Source organism: Pygocentrus nattereri, chromosome 15 (genome assembly GCF_015220715.1).
Source record: "Pygocentrus nattereri isolate fPygNat1 chromosome 15, fPygNat1.pri, whole genome shotgun sequence".
In the NCBI taxonomy this organism is placed as follows: domain Eukaryota; kingdom Metazoa; phylum Chordata; class Actinopteri; order Characiformes; family Serrasalmidae; genus Pygocentrus; species Pygocentrus nattereri.
Genome location: NC_051225.1, coordinates 31,069,118 through 31,089,700, shown reverse-complemented (window position 1 = coordinate 31,089,700; position 20,583 = coordinate 31,069,118). Strand labels below are relative to the sequence as shown.

Below are 20,583 nucleotides of genomic sequence, written 5' to 3'. Positions count from 1 at the left end.
AAAAGTGAAATTTACCATATTAAAAGTGATATAAGTTAACTTTATAAACATGCAGATTTTTTTTTCCATGTGAGCGTTGTCACATCTCACTGTCTCTCTTCTCCTGCCACATTGTGTTGAGAGATGAAAAAATCAGAATAATTTAGCTTGTAGAGACTAGCGCAGGCAAAAAATAGCTACGAGTGGTAGTAATCACCCTTCATTTATATTGTATCTATGGTCTGATTACTGTCTTTTTTCTGTAAATGTAACAGAATACAGTTACCATTTCCTGTACCCTGATTATGTAATGTTATTACATGTATTACATTGCTACCCAACTTACAGACAGTGGGGAAGACATGTTGAGCCAGAGCCAGTGAGAGTGAGTTTGTGTATGTGTACCTGTAATGAGGTTTTTCATAAGCCTGCTCTCGTCTTTCTTCCTACATTCCAGTAGTCCAGTCAGTGCTGGACTCAACTGTGTGGAGGGAGACGTGGGCTCCTGAGACACAGACATGGCCAGGCCTGAGGAGAGGACAGTGGTACTGTTACATACACTGATGGCTAGAACCTTTTTTTTTTTTAAAGTAACAGACAGTACTATGTGTATTACCATAAGGGTTAATGTCTGCAGCAGTAATGTGCAACTAAATGATTCTTCATTTTCTTGGCGCCTGCAGACTATCCTGCAGTTTTATTCCAGCTCTAATCATATGAGCACATGTCTGAGGTGTCCTTGAGCAAGACACCTAACCCCCAACTGCTCCCCGGACGCTGCAGATTGGGCTGCCCACCGTTCCGGGCAAGTGTGCTCACTGCCCCATAGTGTGTGCGTGCTCACTAGAGTGTATGTGGTGTTTCACTTCATGGATGGGTTAAATGCAGAGGTGAAATTTCCCCATTGTGGGACTAATAAGGGTCACTAATAATAATAATAATAATAATAATATCCACCTGATTCTCACATTCAGAGTGATGACAGGCATTCTGGCTCTTTTCAGTGTCAGATCTATAGATTCAGCTACCTTCTAATTAATTAACGAAAATGCATTGTTTTTCCTTTAAAAAAGCAAAGAAATGAGATGTTAGCTTCACTGGATGGATAAGAGGCAGACTTCAAGAAAGAGACAGACAGGCAAACTGCAAATAAATTTGTCAAACAGCCATGGACGAGGAAATCAGGGAGAAGTCAAAAATCTGAGTAACTAACAAGGCGTACTTGGAAACATGACTAAAAACCGTCTCTTTGATGCGAGTCGGCTCCCAGTGTTCACCTCAAAGAGCCAATTCCTTCGCAAAGCGTACATCACCAATTCAGAGACTCCTGAAAGCTGAATTCATTTTGTTGAATTTGAAGTTTGTACATAAACCTAGACCAATGCCAATGTAAGGACAGGTATTAACAATAAGCATGAACGCTTTTCCAACATGTCACAGCACTGCAAAATAGGCATGAGCTGACATGATCATGATGCTTACCTATACTTTTATCATGGTGTACAATATTTTGACAAAAAAAAAGCTACTTAATTTACACATTCATGTTGTTTTCATGTCATTTGTATGACATGGTGGTTGTCATATAATAGCTTTTGGAGGTTTTGGTGGTTATAGCTTTTGGAGATTTCTGCCTTTGAAAATATCTTACATGATGGCTCTTTGTATAAAGGACGTAGCAACAATTAATTTCTGTAACGCTGTTACAGTCTTATTGGGAATCATGTTTTCCTTGGATTTTTTTTTCAAACATCAACTTTGTATTTATGTGATAGACCCAAGTTTTCTTTGTAGTTTCAGTGAAGTTTGTACATCTTAATATGAGATTTATCTAGCCTTGCATTCTGCTGCAGAATGGGGTGTATTTGGGTGTATAACAAATGGATGAATAGGAAATGGTTGGACTCACAGTATTGACAGGATGATGATACACCATGCCAGTTCTGATTTTTTAACAACATTGCATAGTTGCTGTAGACAATTTAAAAAATGTTCTCAGGACGTTGGTGAGCGCAGTAAGTCTGTGAATAAATCATACTGGTATTTTTTTACCTTTATGATATAATACTAAAAACTGAAATTCCTACTGGAAGTGCATTCATTTATGTCTTAAAGGGGTCATTTCTTGTTTGAATCTGTTTACATCTCAACAATTAAACTATTTAGATTTCTTTTCTTAAATCAATGGAATTAGCCTAGTCCAAAAATTTGCATATAGGCCAGAGGATGGCTTGTTATATCACTGACTGAATGTGTGTTGAATATTGTGGAACACCTTATTACTTAATATTGGCAAATGCCTACTGCAAATCAATGTAGTATTTTGGAAATACTCCTTTAGCTACACTAGATGTCTTTTAACATGTTGTGTTGTGCTGGATGCTGATAAATTGTAAAATATTTTTAAACCTTAAAATGAACAACAATGCATACATTCTTAGTTTCAGCCTGTAGTGTATGTCTGTGCTTGACAGTACATTACAGACCTGCATAAGAGAGAATTTTTCTGAGTGTCACTGTGTGTTTCAGTTCCTTCAGTTCCCTCCTCAGCCTGCAGCACTCCTGTTCCTGAACCTCCATCTGCTCCATTAGATCCTAAACACGCAGACACATACAAACAACCATCAAAACCAAGAGAGCCGTGTATGATAGAGCCTCGCTAACAGCTTTGATGCAGAGAGAGGCACTACAAAGAGAGGCTGGAGATAAAAAGCACTGAGTGAAGTTGTTGGTGCACTGCAGTGCACAGCAGAGTACAGGTTAAGATGAGGGTGAGGTCTCACTCACCTTCAGCTCTTTGCTGGCCGGAGCATCTCTAGCCTGGCCCTCCTGAAGCTGGACCATGAGAGCAGCTTTCTCCTGCTCCCCCTCAGCTCTCTGAGCTAACAGTTGCCTCTCCAGAAACCTGCAGCACAACACAGCACACACCACCAACAAGAATACACACACATGCACAGTCACGCGCACACAAGCACAACACACATTTATCAGCAAGCCCTCAATTTTCAGTTCATGACCAGAAAAAATTACATTTGCATTTTCATTTTGAATCTGCTTTTACCACAACATCAAGAATAATACTAGCAATACTTAAAAAGTGAAATACTTAGTGTATAAGCATTCAATGTACAGTACAACTGAAATAAATGGTAGGGAAAAGGGAAAGAACTGACTTGTTGGCCACTCGGACAGCATCATAAGCATGTCGAAGGTCTTCTCCTTGCATCTTCCCTGCTGTGTCCTTTGGCACACCCAGATCCTCCATTAAGGGATTCTACACACAAAGGGCATATAAAGACTTACATTTCTGTTTTTTTTATCATTCTTTTTAACTTGCAGTATATAAGGTAAGACCTAGCTGACATTATTACAGAGGCCCTGGCTTTGTCAAGTATATGTACAATCCATACTAATTATATTTAGATGTAAAATCCATTTGAATATGCACAAAGTTGCCAGTTTATTAGAATGTTTTATCTACATTCACTAGCTATTTTATCAGCTATACCTATATGCAGTTTAAGGCTGAAAGTGAAATCATAATTTAAAAGTGCAATTTATAAATCACAATAACTGCTATTTTTATTATAGCCTATATTAATCAACACAGCACCCACATGTTGTGTACATAACAACACAACCACCACACAACTAACTGATAGTCTGGCACATTATGTTCAGAAATTACACAAAAGGTGTATATGCTGGTCTTCATGGCCATAAAAACAAGACTGGACCTATTTGTCAGAAAAATTAATCGTTCAGGCCTAATTCAGGTATTCAGCAACTGATTACTTGCCAACAATGGAAAGGATAGACCAAAAATACCTTTCTAGCTCAAAAGTGGAAAAGCTTGATGTAAAATATTAATGATAAACATGATTAATATTTTAGCCTGGAATTCTCACTAGAGGCGGCTCAGTGCTCCAAGTCCTCCTATCGAAAGGTGAGGTGACGCTGATCCTCCTGCCCTCTTCAGCCGAGGAGAAGTCAGGCGGACCGCTAAAGGATGGAGAGACAGGAGATGGAGGCTCCAGAGACATACTCTGAGTGGAGTCAGTCCGCCTGTGCCCACGCCAACGCTGCAGCCCACACATGAACACATGTACACTCACCAAAAGATTATGGTCAAAGACTGACAAAGAAATTGACATTTTTCAGGACAAAGATAGGTGCAACAAACACATATCTCTCTCACTCTCTGTCTCTGGCAGCAGCAGTACCTCAGCAGTAGGAAGCATGCTCATGTCCCTCAAGTTGTCATATCTCTGCTCCAGACGAGTGAACTCCCTCAGCAGGCCCTGATACCTCCTCCTCTCCTCCTCGAGCTCAGCCTGTACCGCTGCTGCAGCATGTACCTCAGTCTGCCGTCTGCTCTCTAAAAGATAAACACAGTCAGAACAGATGCAAATAAAATAAATAAACACAAATAAACCAAAACACTTGTTAAACATGGAGTACAGAAAAAGGGCACAGAGCTGCCAAACTACTTAGTTTTTTATTAATTTCTCTTCTTATTCATTCTTTCATTCATTGTTATTTACCTTCTTGATCTTTCTCTTGCTGCCATAAACGAGTGTTGAGATCATCCCTCTCCTTTTCCAAGGAGTCTCTCTCCATTCTCAGAGCTTCCATCTCCTACAAGATGGAGGTGCGCAGCAATAAGTTATTACAAAATGACAAATAAAAGAACGAGTCTGATAGGCAGACAATGTATCAGACGTGGACACAAAGACCTGTGTGAGGCGTTCGATCTCCTGGGCTGCTCTCTCCTGAGCTCTCCGCCTCTCCTCCTCCTGCTGGGCTGTGACAGAGGGAGCGGCATGGCTCTTTTCCTGGAGCTGCTTCTGCAGTTTGAGTAGGGTCGAGCGGAGCTGCTCCAGTTCAGAGCTGTGAGACTCGCGCTCCACATGCAGAGCTTCCCGAAGAGACGCACTCTCTTTGGCCTTGGGAGACACAGAGCCGACAATCAAAAAGAAAAACACACAGCCGTACACAATCACACCCAGTTCTACTCAAGATGTTCTTCTCATTTAAGCCCAATAAACAATATTCTCTAAACTGAATAAATGTGAGTAAATTACATGTTAATATATAGTCTACTGAATAGACCATGGGACTGGTCAAGATGCACTACCGTTCAAAAGTTTGGAATCAGCATTTAAAAGTTAAGAATCAATATTTTCAATAGTAAGAAACCAATTTGGTTTCAGACAAATGCAAAAAATGAAAAATTAATAAATATGGCAAAAATATATGTATGATATCACAAAGATATGTATTTATTTATTCAATAAATACATACATTTAATAAATATTTAATAAATAAAAATTTAATAATATTTATTTACTGTTTCACATACTCAGCTCACTAAACTGAACTTAACAAACATGCAGGTTTGTCAGTCTACACATAATTCTGTGTAACTGCAGACATTTGTGTGTGCAGCATTGATTCAACAGTGATCAGTGTTAACCACTAATTAAACAAAGTTAGCAGGAAAGGTTATTTGAATAGCACACGAGCAACAACAATGAAATCACTCATTTCAATTATTTATACGCCAATCAGTCATCAGCTAAAATTTCATGATTGTGACAGCATTAACAATACTATCACTACACTATCATGTTTCCCACCCCTTATGCTTGTCTTATTTATCTTCACAGAGTAGGAAACTAGGAAGCAGTTAAAAAAGGGTAAGACATTTTAGATGAATCCTTATAAGGCTTCACAAAGCTTATCACCCCTCTTTAGTACTAACCTTCACACATACACATAGACACACACTCTCCTCTTTCTCACCTGCTGGTCAGCACGAAGCTGCAGCTGCATGAGTTTGACCTCCATGCCCTTGTTTAGCTCTCTGTACTTCTCCACAGATCGAGCCTCAGCTCTCAGCCTGCGCAGCTCCCTCCGCGCCGCCCTCCTGCGCACACAGCACTGCAGCAGCACCACCGCAGCCCTGATGCGTCTGAACCAGCAGCGGGTCAGCCAGCAGCGCACCCACGCCTGCAGACGCACTGCAGCCCGCTCCTCCAGCAGCTGGACACAACCAGAGGTTTAGAGACACAACGTCCATCAATCAGACTCAATCAGATATACACATGCACAATACACATACACACATACACACACACACGCACACACACACACACACACATATATATATACACGTACATATACCTGTGTATATAGGCTTTTTTCATAAAATAAAAGCTTTTGTTAAAGGTAGCTAAAGTTTTGACCTTAGGGGAGAAAGAAAATAGAAAAGTATATAAGCCCTGTAAAACTAATATCTAAAGAAGTTAGCTGAAAAGGAAAGCATTGTAGGGCTTTACCAGTCTGTATGTGCGGCGGGTCTGCATCCCCCTGGCAAAGGCCTGGATGGTGATGGTGGCCTCTCGGATGGCAAGATAGAGCTGCCGCACCATCACCATACGGTACGTCTTCTGAATAATCAGAGCAGCCCATGTGTACCGCAGGGTCCACGCCAACCTAATAGCATCACACATTCAAAAAGATGCTGTGTTATAACCTAATTCAGCATAGTGTAACGTAAAGAATTCAACATGAATGGGTTATAAAAGCAACACCAAAATATACTTACACTAACATAGCATTGTTTGTTGTTTTTACCCATTTCCTTCAGTTACTGCCTTTTTTGTTTTTGTTGTTGTTTTTACTTTCATGTTATATTTTATGAATTATTTTCCTTCTGTTAATAAAATTAACTACACATTGCACTGGTTATTTTAATGTATTTTCAACACACATACAAACTCTTAAACACCTTCTCACACACACAGCTGGTTACCTGCGGGCCAGCGCTCCCCGGGCATATCTCTGCAGCGTTAAAGCAGACCGGCGCAGCTGCAGGTACCTCCGGCGTTGGATCCAGCCTCTGACCCAGCTCTGGATCAGCACTCCAGCCAACCACAGCCTCTCAGCCCTCAGCTTCTCCAACACAGCCACCTGCCCTGCCCGGAAGAACACCTTCGTCTTGCCAAAGCAGTACTGCTCTGGGTCTGGGATGAGGTTGGGGATCGCCTTCTGACAGGACACCTGCAGTTCATCCTGAGCAGATGAGCCATGAAAGAGAACTCTGTAGCGGCCAAAAAACTCCTCATACGTCCACCTGGAGAAGAAGATGAGTGAAATAATTTAAAGGTCAAAGCCCTTAGATTAAAGGGCCCATAACTGCCATTGTTCTCATGTTTTATTTTTTATACTTATATTTGTGTGGTTTTGTAAACCAAAAAACGGACATTTTCCATGATCATTTTCCAGCCTATTTTTATACTCAGGCTGTTTTTGTTACTTGCTGAAGTGCAAACCGAACATCAGAATGGGGAAGAAAGGTGATTTAAGTGACTTTGAACGTGGTGTGGTTGTTGGTGCCAGATGGGCTGGTCTGAGTATTTCAGAAACTGCTGATCTACTGGAATTTTCACGCACAACCATCTCTAGGGTTTACAGAGAATGGTCCGAAAAAGAGGAAATATCCAGTGAGCGGTCAGTTGTGTGGACGAAAATGCCTTGTTGATGTCAGAGGTCAGAGGAGAATGGGCAGACTGGTTCGAGATGATAGAAAGGCAACAGTAACTCAAATAACCAACCAAAATCTCTGAGCAATGTTTCCAATACCTTGTTGAAAGTATGCAACGAAGAATTAAGGCAGTTCTGAAGGCAACAGGGTGGTCCAAACTTTTACTAGCAAAAGGTACCTTTTACTGGACCTAATAAAGTGGCCTGTGTGTGTGTGTATATATATATATATATATATATATATATATATATATATATATATAAATGACCTCTTCTTCAACTGGTTGAACCTTTCACAAGTTAAATGAGGCACATAATGGCAACAGTAAATTGAAAAAAATAAACTACAGCAACTTATTTGGGATCTGTGGATTTTTTGGAATCATGCAATGATTTATTTGCTTCCCAGCAGTCAGGAATAGCATTCTTCCAACGTTCTCATCATCCTCAGCTGTAATAATTAGCTACAGACCTTCTCCAGTAACAACACTCATCACTTGTGAATAGACAGACTTTTGCCCAATCCAATTTCACCCCTTGCCCCTACCACTTAGCCCTTAGCCCTCTGTTCTCCGCCTTCACGTCTAGGGTTAGGGTGTCCCAATTTTTTGTTAAGATAGACGGGTAGGGTGAAGCTGTAAATGAGGCAATGTTTTTTTTTTGTTTTTTTGTTTTTTTATTAATTTATGGGTTGTGCCATTTCGTAGGGCAAGAAACTCCGTTCAAAGGTGTTAGGGTGACACATGAAAACAAGGGGTGGGGTAAAATGAAGAAATGGGATTGGACATAAAACTTGTGAATGGCAGATAGACCTAATGTAAATATGTTCATGGTTGTAACATCACAATCATAATGAATTTAAAATGGGCTTTCCACATACTGTGCCTTCCATATACCGTGCTGGGACATGAAAGGGCCATATCATACACAAAGACAAACTAATTTCCTTCACTTTTTTGAATTAAAAAGATTGGAGTAACATTTTTAAAACATCCTATTCCCTACCCAGTCCTTCCAGACCATATATAGAAACCATACTGCAAGAAAAAAGCCCGTTTTAAATTCTTAGGTTCTGTGATGTCAAAAGAACCAACTTATTTATATTCATCCACCTGCTCAGTCTACAGCAGTTTAGCTCCACCCATTTACACTGATGTTCTAGAGAGTGTCAATTACTATGTAAAAGTCTTAAAGGCACAGTAGAAATAAGCTGCCTGTTTAATACTGTTAAAGGCAGCTTGGAAAATGATCATCTAAAATTTTTTTGTGACTGTGTTGTCACTTCAGACCACACAAATATAATAAATAAACCTCAAGAAAAATGTAGAATACGGGGCCTTTAATTGTTTTCTCCTCATCTTCAGCGCTGATTCTGTTATGGACTGACTGCAGTAATGGCGCTAAACAGGTCAATGTGCAAACTGCTGTAGGCTTAATGCTCAGTCATATGTAAATATCGCTGTTGTCAGTTTAAAACCTTGAATCACCACAATGGTAACTTTACGTGAGAAAGATAAAAACTACTGTACTTTTAATGTAGGTCAATGGAACAATATGCTATATGGGCTTATGTGGGCTTTTTTTATAGGAGATTAATGTTACATGTTGAAACGTTACCAATTTTACATAGTACATACATTATTTTATTTTAATACAAAGTTTTTAGTTTTTGTCCACATTTTAGGGAGCAGAGTTGAGAGCAGCCTCTCCCAGGTTATCTACAGTATAATTCTATGTAAGGAGTTAGATTTAAGGGATGTAAATATTGCCTGGATGGGTAGCCTGCAGCACTGATGCGGATTGTCTCCAACACGCCACAAGCTCTCAGTTGCTGCACTGCTCTCTTAGGATCAAACCTAAGAGAGAGAGAGAGAGAGAGAGAGAGAGAGAGGGCAAGTTACATAACACATTAAACAGACTGGCTCTTAATGACCAGAGACCCTCACACACACAGGAAAGACTGTTTAAGGTCGTTGGGTTTGATGCAGCGGACGTAGTGAGGAGTGGTGCTGTTGAGCGTGTCCATCAGGAGCTGCAGGGACTGGCGGAACTGGAAGCCCACAGTCAGTTTGTGCTCACGGTGGGCTCTTTTCCCCGAGCGTACACCCCCATTAGGCACAGAGGAGACAGAGAGAGAGCCTCCAACAGGCTTCTGCTGGAACAACTCTGCAACCAGTTCTGACTAGGAGACAAAGTTTACTGAGCTTGCATCTGATTTAGAATCTCAGCATGTATCTCATAAAATACCAGACTGGTTGGATGAAGAAGGCAAGGAAACCACACCTGACTGGCTCTCATTATATTAATGGGCTCTTCGAATATTGTGTCACGGTTCTTATCTAAAAAGCCATCACATTCATACTGGACCTGAAACAGAGAAAGACAAAGACATGCACAGACATTATGCATTGCTTGTCAAAACGTTGGGGGCACCATATTTGTTTTTTAATTTTTAAAGTAAGAATTTACCAGCAAAGGTTTTGTCAATTTAAAACTGCTATTCTCTAATACTATGCTTTACATGTTCATCAAAGTGTCTTATTTGGTATGAAAAGCAGGTTTTGTCTAAATAATGAATGAGCAGTTTTCTTCTACAAGCTGTTGCTAACAGCACATGTTAAAACTGGTCCAGTAGCGATTTAAAGGAACAGTTTGGCAAAAAATCTAATTTGCACACAAGTGCTATCCCATGCTAGACACAGTTGATTAGCCAAGATATTTTTGGCGTCCAAATTTTCCTTGTTTAGTTTAGTGCTGGAGCTACAAAGGTAATGCTGCTAATAAATGCAAGTCAGTATTCACTGAAATAGTTTCCTCAAATTCATCCCCAAAACTTCAACAACAAGCTTCAACCACATCTAGGTTATTACTAAGATCACACAAGCTTGTTAATGTGGTTTAGGATGCAGTAGGCCTAATGTAGGACTAAAGTAGCTGCCCACATTGTTCAGCTAAACAGTGAAGTTTTGTTCATTTTTATATTTCATGGTAAATTATAGTGTAAACCACACTGAAAAGTCGCCATAATCTTAATGATGACCTGGAGGTGATTTAAGCAGGATAGCACGATTGGAGACGTTTTGACGATGTATTTACAGAAAAAGATTTGGGTGACTATTGGTTTATAGTGTTTGTTAGCAATGACAGACTCGTAGATCCAGCATTAAACTGAAGAAGAACAATTTTGCAAACCTGATTTTTCACAAAACTGTTCTTTTAATCATCTATAAGTGCTGATGTTTTCTGACATTACAACAAAGGGATAAAATGTATAGCCTTTTTGTTCCCAAATGAGCACTGTCATAATTACTGTCACAAATAGTTACGTGGTATTTACATGCTTTGACAAACAAAGCATTATCATTGGTGTTAAAAACACTAAGTAAAGCTAGATGTCCCCAAACTTTAGACAGGTTGGGTGTATTCAATATATACAGCTGTTTGAAGTAAAATCCAGGCTTAGTGTCTGACCGTGTCAGCAAAGTGAAGTACGATGAATGCTGAGTTGGACATGCGCGGCTTGCGGAAATTGGGGCTCTGGTTCAGGTGCTGCTCATACAGTTTCCGTGCCCAGTTTTCATCAGAGCCTTTAGGAACCTGATTAAAAAGTATCAGCAAAGCAGTTTGACATCTTATTCTCATGGTTTACATAAAAAGCAAAACGCAAAATCGACAGGCAGTAATAGCAGGGACCTATGTAGAGTCTTTACTTAACCCAATTCCATTGATCTGCCTGATACAGGTGTGCTCTTGCTGAAAGATGTGTGAGGCAAATATAAAAAAAATAAAGAAAATACACTAACCCCCTTAAACACTTGTAAACATAATTAGCTCTTTTGGATAGATCATTCATTGGAAATAGTCTACTGTTTATAGACTTTCTCCCTTAGGCCAAATCAAGTGTTTGAATAGATGCCAGTGGAAATGTCCCTCATCCGTTTTTTTGAGAATTCAGGATGATGGCAGGGATGAAGTGCAGAGGGGAAGTATAGGAGTGCCTTTCTTTTAAAGAATCAGAACACAGGGCTATTGTTTAAGGCAATAAACTCTAAAGTTCAGACTTGAGTGGACAAATAGACTCACACGGCACTCCTCATCCAACAGGTCCAGCAGGCCCAGAGAGCCCTCTATGAGGGTAATGCAAGGTTGGTTATCACTAAACTCAATACGATTCCAGGGCAGCTCCTCTCTCACATACTCTTCCTGTTCCAACTGGAATACATGCTGGAGAAACAAGAACAGCTAGCAATATTGAGATTGATACGACTGATACATCAGTCTTCAGTCAATCTGATGCACTGTTCATAGCTGAATGTTACAGGTTTGGTGTACAAATTTTACTTCTTTAGTTTGTAAAACCTATTACATACTGCTATCTATGCAAAATGTATAGTTAAATCAGTAGTAACACTGATCATGAAGCCTGAATTTTCTCTGTAATTCTGTCCATATTTAAAGTATCGAACAGTGGAAAAATCTCATGAGCAAACCTTTTTAGAATTACAGTAAGGGGAACCCCTTTAAAGTCCTTACAAACAAAGTCATTTAGAGTGGTTTCACACTAACAAGGTCAGAATTGCTCACAGAGATGGTGATAGGAACGAGACATCTTTACTTGTGTTGCAGACATCATGACCCCTGGTTCCTATCACCACCACTGTAAAAAATCAGTAGTCAGTGTAGTTGGTGAGTGTATCGAGTGCTGAGTGTTTCAAACTAAAACATGTTTACATCTGAGCAACTCAATAATGCATACATTTTGAAAAATTTGGGGAACTGCATCAACAACTCGACACATTTAATTTATGTTTGATATATTTGAACATACACTTTACACTATGCTAATGTAAGGTATAAGTTCAGGATTCCTTGTTACCGATATTTCCAGTGCAAAGCAAGCAAACTTTGGACACCAAACACAGCTGGGCTGATCAACTACAATAGACCTGAGAGGAAAATAGCATCAATTAAAATTTTTGCTGAACTATTTCTTTAACTTACCCTGTTGAACTGCTGCTGAAGCTTCTCATTGGCATAATTGATGCAAAATTGCTCAAAACTGTTTCTGTCAAAGGTCTCAAATCTAAAAGATGGGGAAAAAAACTTTGTCACTAAATGATCAGCAACAAAGATCAGGCATGGTTCTGGTGTATAACTATACCATATTTAACCAACTTTGTGTGCTCACCCGTAGATGTCCAACACTCCTATAAAGGTCTTGGGCTGCTCTCTTTGGGCCCGAAGAGCTGAGTTCAGCCTCTGGACAATCCAGGCGAATAATTGCCCATAAATGTGTTTAGCCAGAGCGTCCCGCGCCTCGTTAGCCTGCTGGCCTGACATGGGCTTCACCAGCATCTCTCCACCCACAACTAACCGCTGATGACACAGCCAGTGGGCCATCTGAGAGCCCTCCACCCCCATCAGTATAGAGAAGACCACCAAGGACCGGTCATCTCCCTGCCAATATGCATAACATACACACATAATAGAGAATACCTATGTGTTGTGCTACTATGTTTGCAAATTGTCACTGACTACTGGTGACAGTGTTCATTCACACGGAAGAATGTCATCTTTGTTCCTTTAAAGAGACCCCCTGAGTTTTCTCTTACTGCAAATGCAATCAGCCAAGTGTCCGAAGTTTGGTTCTATAGTTTTGTACACCAAAACAAATGAAAACCACAACAAATGAGGGAAATCCCAACAAGAGGATGCAAGATACCACACAGTTCAATAAGTGAAATTCAGGCATGACTTAAAAACTGAATACCAGAAAACTAAAACTAAGGATCTTGTGGGGCTATGTTGGGAAATGCGTGGAGATGAAAAGTCCAACCACTGTAGATGGTTTATAGACAGAAGTGAAGAATGTGAGAAAAGCAGTTCCTTTACATTATAAAGAAAATGGAAAATATGACGGTGCAAGACTAGACTAAGCTGAAAAACACTAGAATGTCATGTTTGTTTTTGGTAATAAACACTGATACACTAAAAATGAAGGCAGAAGAATTTTAAAGTATTATTCATTTAAATCAATTTGTTAAAATGATTTATACGAACGTTTTGCACATTCATCACTGCTGTCTGTAGACCATAGATTTTTCTTCTCAACACATTTCCCAGTATAGCCCCACATCTCAAGAGGTTTTAACTTCAAATTCACTTAATAAAGTGCATGGCATCTAGAAATGTCAGTCCATCACAGAGCAGACACACAGACATATACAGTCACATTCACACATTCACATCCAGGGGCAATTTAGCATCTCCAACTAGCCTGACTGGCATGTCTTTGGACTATGGGAAGAAACTGGTGCACAGAGGGAAGCCACACAGACAAAGAGAACATACAAACTTGACACAGAAAGCCACCCCCATGAAAATATAATGGGATATAAATATATATATGATATCAGTGCTTAAGAATATGCTGCCTGATGCCTGAAACAGGGTTTTTGGTTTCGATAGTTTTGAGATCAGCTTTTGGCCTAAAGCATTTTAACGTATTTATGGCAAGGTGCATGCAGGGTATTGTAAGGGAACGTAGTTCCCACAGAAATCATATTTGTTCAGCTTTATAACTATTTCACCATTATCAGCATATAAAAGCTCAGAAGATGTGTGTAGGTATACTAGGTATTCTCTGCAATGAACCATTTCACGTCAAACCACTCCATATGATTTTGATTTTGTTTACATTTCAATGAAAATGTAAACTGTATGGCATACATGCACATGAGCAATTCTTTTTGACAGCCAGTGCATTTGGTGTAAGAAGAAAATTGGATAAATGTGTTTTTTATTTTTTGCTCTAATTATCACTCCAGAGGGCCATAATGTAACTGCCATAACAAGGCAATGTTTAGGCCTGCATTTAAGGGAATTGTTCCATTTAGGACCAGGAGTTCTATATATAACTATTTCATGCTTTCATGCTTATTTCATGCTTCTGTATAGCACAAAAAAGTATTCTTCTAGTTACTTGAGATCGTAACAGTAGAATAACTCTTTTTGGTGCTAAAAAGAACCATTTTCAAAAAAGATACACCTCATTCTCTATCAGTCTGATTAAACACTTCACCATGCAAAGAAACATTCAAGCACGAAATTGTTCTATATAGAACTCATGGTTCTAAATAAAACCATTCCCTTTACTAAAGAACTCTTGAAGAGTCATTATTTTAAGAATGTATGCAAGCAGTATCATTTCAGCCATATAACTTTGAGATGATTATAACTTGTTAAATTGTTGCATGGACCATACATTGATGTAGCTGCGGTCACCTCCTCTCCCACTGGCTTGGATGTTCACGTTTCCAAGATGCAGGACAGCTGCAAGTATCCTAAAGAGCTCCATCTGCTGGTCAGGCTGAACTCCTGCAGGAAAGAATCAGAACGTTTCACATCACAGGGACCATACATGGAATGAGCTTGTATCAGTTTGATGTGTAAAAAGAGGTCACTTACCCAAAATAGTCAAAGCATTTCGAGTGTGCTCCAGCTCCATGGCATCATCCACGCCTGGAATGTTTATGTCCATTCCTTGGTTAGTGTATTGAAAGTCCTCTGCAGAATCTAGAAAGAAAAGCATTGATTGATCAAAAGCTTTTATAGCAAATACATGCAATCAGACTCTTGTATTTTTACTGAAAGAGGTCTTTAGCTTACTAAGTTTGAGTCCCCTCATTTCTGGTAGATCTCTGGAGGCACAAAGCTGGTAGAAGATGTGATAGTTTCTCTCCTCCGGTGCCTATGAAAGCCATTATTTAGTCATTTAGCATAATATATTGTCATGAACAACTGAGCAGATATCAACAATAATTATTTGGCACCTGAAAAACAACTCTGGATTTCTCCAATAGGTAGGTTCTCATGTTTGCTCCAATTATATCTCCTTTAGATCCAAAGCCAATCTCAATGTATTTCCCAAACCTACTGCTGTTATCATTGCGAATAGTTTTGGCATTTCCAATAGCCTGCAATACAGAAAATCTATTGTTACCAAATACATTTGAGTCCCATTATATTTTCTTTTTAATGAAAAAGGGCCATTACTTCCATGATGGGGTTAGATGCCAAGACCTTCTCCTCCACACTGGTCTGCTGGGCTGCTCCTCCAACCACAGCAAAATAGCGCATAGTGAACTTTGCAGAGACGGTTTTGCCAGAGCCAGATTCACCACTGATGATAATGGACTGGTTCTTCTCCTCCCTGTGTGCGGAAGTACAACCATGTGCATTCAGTATGTAAATATACAACACATGCTCTGTGGTGGTCCTGTGAGGGTCCTCTTGAAGAATAAAATAAAAGGCAGCTAACAAAATAGGCAGAGAAACCTCTGAATTATAGTATGTACTTGTAGAAATATAAATTGCACCTGTGTGCAAAGGGAAGGTGATAAAAAGGATAATAAATATTGAAAAAAGGTGGAGCACTTAATGAACTGGCCAGTTGGTGTATATATGATGTCTTAATATGACATTTTAAGCAAATCCTTTAATAGGAAAGTACATATCCCTGGCTTGGCTAACGTCAGTGAACTAATTAGCGAATTATTTGAGGGTGCCAACGATTCCATTGTTAGCATGAATACTAACTTTGTTAATGTTTTGTAATGTTGGTAACAGTTAAGTTATCAAATCAGGTGTAAAAAGACTAATTTAATTCTCATTCTTGTTCACTGAAATGTACAACCAGGCTGTGATTTAATAAAGAAATGTGTTTCGAGCATATGCAAAACTCTGTTTCAGATATTATTTACTGAACACCCAGTGTCCGACTGTTTGTAAATGTATCAGTTTGTAGATATGTAGGTATGGATATGGGCCATAGAAACATGGAGCTGTTTCCTTGATGTTTCAATAAGCAAATAAAGAGCCCTTGGAACATAGAAGTGTGGGAACACAAGCCTATAGCTTCCATTATCTAGGGGTTATCCTTATGTTACATTCTTGCCTCAAATTGTGTAAAGTTTTGAAAAAGAACAAAAGTACTCTGCTTAGCTAAATGCAGTAACAACAGCCATCTAGAAACCTGACCCTTTTATATACACTTATGCATTTGTATCAACAACTGTGTTTTGCACAAACACCAAACATGTCTTGGCTGATCGACGACAGTTGGTGGAAGTATGTAAATATGATTTTTGGTCTAACTGTCACTTTAGAAGTCTCCTAGGGCAAGACAACCCATGTGTCTGGACAGCACAGCAGTGAGTGGTGTTATTAATACTGTTGGTAACCACTTACATTTCCTATTTCTGTTTATTACCAAAAACCAATTCAATTGAAAGGGTGCATGCTAACACCATGTGCATTTATGTGGATTACCAAGATTTGTGATTCCCAAATAAAGCCAATAAAGGAAGGCCCACAATGTAGACTGTGGAAGTGAGCGTGACTACAGACTACTGATCACCCCTGACCTGATCATGGTGCGGTATGCATCCTCAGCTAGTGAAAAGATATGAGGATCCATTTCAGCCATGTCCTGCCCACTGTAGGCATCAATCACCTCTTCTCCATAGATGGGCAGCTCTTCATATGGATTAAGAGCCACTAGAATAATCCCTAAAAGAGACACAGGTGAAAGGACATGGAAGACTCTATTTTACAGTTCAAAGAAGTATTCCTACCATTGTATTACAACCAATTTACAACTGGAGAAACCAGCTGGGGGTAGGCCTACTGGCTAATGTTTACAAAAAAGTCTTAAGAGGTTCAACAGAACAGGGAGTAATTTTGTGTGAATTACGCCACGGTGAACTTTATCCCCCATAAAAAAAAGAAAAGAAAAAAAACCTCTTGGAGTAGATATCACTAACTGTAAAGTACAGATCTCACATGAGCACAAGGTAGGGATTTTTTTAACGAGCAACTGTATTTTGTATTTAGAGTCCCAGGAAACACAGTGTAAAACTATGGAAAAATATGTAAAAATATTTGTAGGGTACTAAAGCTGAATGTCTTTTTAAACAAAGAGAAAGTTTGAAAAAAAAAAAAACAATATAGAAATATGGCATAATACTGCTTATAAACTGCTGATCCGACCCACCTGAGATCTGTCTGGGTGTGGTCCTTATATTCTAATGAGAACACATGATTGACATCATGCTGAACTAAACAAAGTGGTGTGAGCGATAAGAAATGAGTGAAATGTGCTCAACGTATGCAGGGGGTGTTGAAGGCCACTCCGCTGTGCTTGTTGCTAAAAACACTATCCACCAGGCAGACAGATGAGCTAGCTTGGTAGCCCATTTGTGCTTGCACAGTTAGCTTTTGCCTGTTGTTAGTTTTTGCTCACAAAGCTTTTAAGCTATTTTATCTAGTCACCTGTTTTTAAAAAATCCCACCATGTCCTCCTGCAGGCTGTGTAGTAAATAAATGAGTTCTGTGTAAATAAGTTGCATGTAGTATGTTTTAGCATCACCAACCACAGTAGGTATAGATGCTGTTGTAGTGCAGGAAGCGCACGCGTAGGTTGTGGAGCACTGCAGGTTCATGGAGAAAACTGAGGGCCGTCAAGTCATTTTCTCCTTCCAGAATGTCGGGGTTCCCCAGAGGGGGGAGACCAACAGGGGGCGCCACTGGATACTGTACCTCCTTAGAAGCAAGAGATAAGGTTGGTTCAGATGTTCTGGGCCTGTGATAGAGGACACTAAGAAATTCATGTTTATTTTGGTTTCAGTGGTGCTTATTAGTGTATTCTTTCTAAATGTGCAAAAGGATATAATACAAATGTGCTAATTCCATGAAGAGCAGATTTTTGTGGGAAACTGAGTAAAAGAATGGCCTATGGCCTGTTTTAAATGACCAAAACACACTGTTTCATATGACCTGATGGCAAATAGTACCAGAATCCATCCTTCGGAGGTATGTGATTGTTAGCCAATTATTAAAGGAATGAATGTTGATACAGTAACTTTGGAAGAAATATATTCTAAAACAATCCAACAGCCAGCTCTTATTAGCATTCTTGTTCGTGATAATGTTATAAATGGTTGATGTATCTGTGTATCTCACTCTGCCATCACTGAGCAGGAGTAGGAGTTGCTGGTCTCCAGGCCTGTAGTCCTGCTGTAACTGTGCACACACCCACACTTCTTCAGGATCAGGCACCCACACATTCGCTCCCTTAGGACAGAGAAGTTCACATGTTTACACTTACAGTATATCACCAGTGATAGCCCACATCACTTTTTTCAACTCATCATAAAGAGAATTCATTTATAGCCCACTTCCCTTGTATAACAGGACAAGCAAATCCCAAAACTGATATGCTTCTAAAAGGGAACAGCAGCCCTCTTTAATGACATGTCTACTTAAATGTTCATTTACCCTCACATGTATCATGTGCATTATGGGATTAACATTAGAATTAATATTAATATGGAATAACTACAATAGTGTTAACATTTTGCCACTTATTTAATCTGCAGGTTTCAGTCAAAATGGCCATTAACGACAAGTTACTCGTTTTTCAGCAGCATGTACTTCACAGAAAATCACATAAATCCCTCAACAGCTAGTGAAAGCTCTCTTTATTACAGCTTCCATTCTTTTCAGGAGACCTGCTTTCAGCTTTCAAGAAATCTGCAGGGATATTTTTCCACACCTCCAAAGTGAAGTCAGAGGAGTTGTTTGCCATTCTATCATTCTGAGAACACCAGCAGCTTCTTTGTTTGATCTGAAAATGCTTGTCTATTTTGGTCTATTTCCTTATTTCAATAAGGGTTCTTCACAGCTACACAATCTTTCAGGCTCAAAGCGTTGAGTTGTCTTCTCACAGTGGAAGGATGGACAGAAGCACCTGTGGATTTGTCAGATCTGAAGCAAGAGTGGAGATTTTCTCCTCTCTCTCTCTGAAAGTAAAAAGCTTCAAGTACTGTTTATCAGGATTTGTACAGCTGTTAGGAGTCCCATTTTCTCAGAAATATGTCCAGAAAAATGAGTGATTAAAAACCTCTATTTGGTCATTTAACTACTAATGAAATATGTGATTAGTGGTTTCAGTTTTGCACTGTAGTGCACTGTAAAACTACTTATTTTGGTAGTGTTCGTTTAACTGGAAAAAAACTAGCATCAGAATAAACACAAATAAACAACACACTGTGATTTGTTCTGCATGTCAGTGTGTTAGCATAATCATTTCTAATGATCTCCTCATAGAAGTGCAGGATTTGCATTCCTCTAATCAATATGTCCTTAAATTAAATCGGAACTGCTGGTGGATTTCCACAAATCTATAAAACGGAAAAGTCAGAAGCCAAACCTGTGTTCTTATAACTAATATATTAATTTTTACAAAACAATTAATGATTTTTACACTGCATTTATTCTTATGTGTATTTATTCAAATGCTATATAGAGTTGTACTGGGGAAAAAACACTGCCAATACATATAGTTTTAAACAAAGTTTAAAAATACTGCATATATACTCTGTTCTCCATTACAAAAAACATTACAGCACAGCCATCTTTATAAGAGAAACTGCCCCACTTATTAATCCAACACAAAAAGGTGAGATTCCTGTAAGTGTCCAGGCCAATGACAGCATTTTTCCAGCATCAGCATAATACAGCCTCATGTGCATTAAACATTAACACAAGTCATTCATTCCCCTGTGATGTTCTCATTCTTCATCAGCCTGGAACATTCATTTAAAGCACCAGAATGAGTCGTCTTATTCTGATCGTCTTTCCCTTAAACAACAAATTCTATTGCCAGGATTCTTAATAAAAGTCCTCTAGAAAATAAAAACCATTACCAATGTGTTATTTTTAGTGTCTCCTAATGCAAAACGTATTTCCATTCTTACCTTGGTGTAGAGCTCAGGAGTTGCCATATTTTCCAGGCCACTTTGGTAAACTAAACTCTTGAGGCTGAGAGATTGGTGAGAGATTCAAAATAATAGCAACACAAGCAGAGGCTCCTCTCTTCCTCTGTGGCTCTCTCCCACTTAGTCACTGGCCCTGTGCCCTTTGCTCTGGCATAGAGGAGAAACATCATAACCTTAATGGCAAGTTAACGGTTAATCTTCACGTGGACGCTGGGA

General features: G+C 39.3%; 1 protein-coding gene across 1 annotated transcript in view; it reads right to left on the bottom strand.

Moving 5' to 3' along the window:
- si:dkey-110c1.10 (unconventional myosin-Vb) overlaps positions 1 to 20,583 on the bottom strand; it is a 27,860-nt gene extending 7,277 nt beyond the window's left edge. Inside the window, exons 1-27 of the mRNA XM_017702323.2 lie at positions 20,347 to 20,583; positions 18,551 to 18,661; positions 17,962 to 18,130; positions 16,954 to 17,098; positions 15,584 to 15,740; positions 15,361 to 15,504; positions 15,197 to 15,278; positions 14,996 to 15,103; positions 14,793 to 14,905; positions 12,717 to 12,985; positions 12,530 to 12,611; positions 11,612 to 11,752; positions 11,000 to 11,125; positions 9,812 to 9,895; positions 9,481 to 9,710; positions 9,298 to 9,384; positions 6,798 to 7,118; positions 6,322 to 6,478; positions 5,786 to 6,025; positions 4,716 to 4,925; positions 4,524 to 4,617; positions 4,203 to 4,357; positions 3,888 to 4,061; positions 3,153 to 3,253; positions 2,767 to 2,884; positions 2,466 to 2,574; positions 385 to 507 (exon numbers count right to left, since the gene is read on the bottom strand). Coding sequence (XP_017557812.1) covers positions 385 to 507; positions 2,466 to 2,574; positions 2,767 to 2,884; positions 3,153 to 3,253; positions 3,888 to 4,061; positions 4,203 to 4,357; positions 4,524 to 4,617; positions 4,716 to 4,925; positions 5,786 to 6,025; positions 6,322 to 6,478; positions 6,798 to 7,118; positions 9,298 to 9,384; positions 9,481 to 9,710; positions 9,812 to 9,895; positions 11,000 to 11,125; positions 11,612 to 11,752; positions 12,530 to 12,611; positions 12,717 to 12,985; positions 14,793 to 14,905; positions 14,996 to 15,103; positions 15,197 to 15,278; positions 15,361 to 15,504; positions 15,584 to 15,740; positions 16,954 to 17,098; positions 17,962 to 18,130; positions 18,551 to 18,661; positions 20,347 to 20,373 — 3,877 coding nt within the window. The 5' untranslated portion in view covers positions 20,374 to 20,583. The remainder of the gene's footprint in view (positions 1 to 384; positions 508 to 2,465; positions 2,575 to 2,766; positions 2,885 to 3,152; positions 3,254 to 3,887; positions 4,062 to 4,202; positions 4,358 to 4,523; positions 4,618 to 4,715; positions 4,926 to 5,785; positions 6,026 to 6,321; positions 6,479 to 6,797; positions 7,119 to 9,297; positions 9,385 to 9,480; positions 9,711 to 9,811; positions 9,896 to 10,999; positions 11,126 to 11,611; positions 11,753 to 12,529; positions 12,612 to 12,716; positions 12,986 to 14,792; positions 14,906 to 14,995; positions 15,104 to 15,196; positions 15,279 to 15,360; positions 15,505 to 15,583; positions 15,741 to 16,953; positions 17,099 to 17,961; positions 18,131 to 18,550; positions 18,662 to 20,346) is intronic.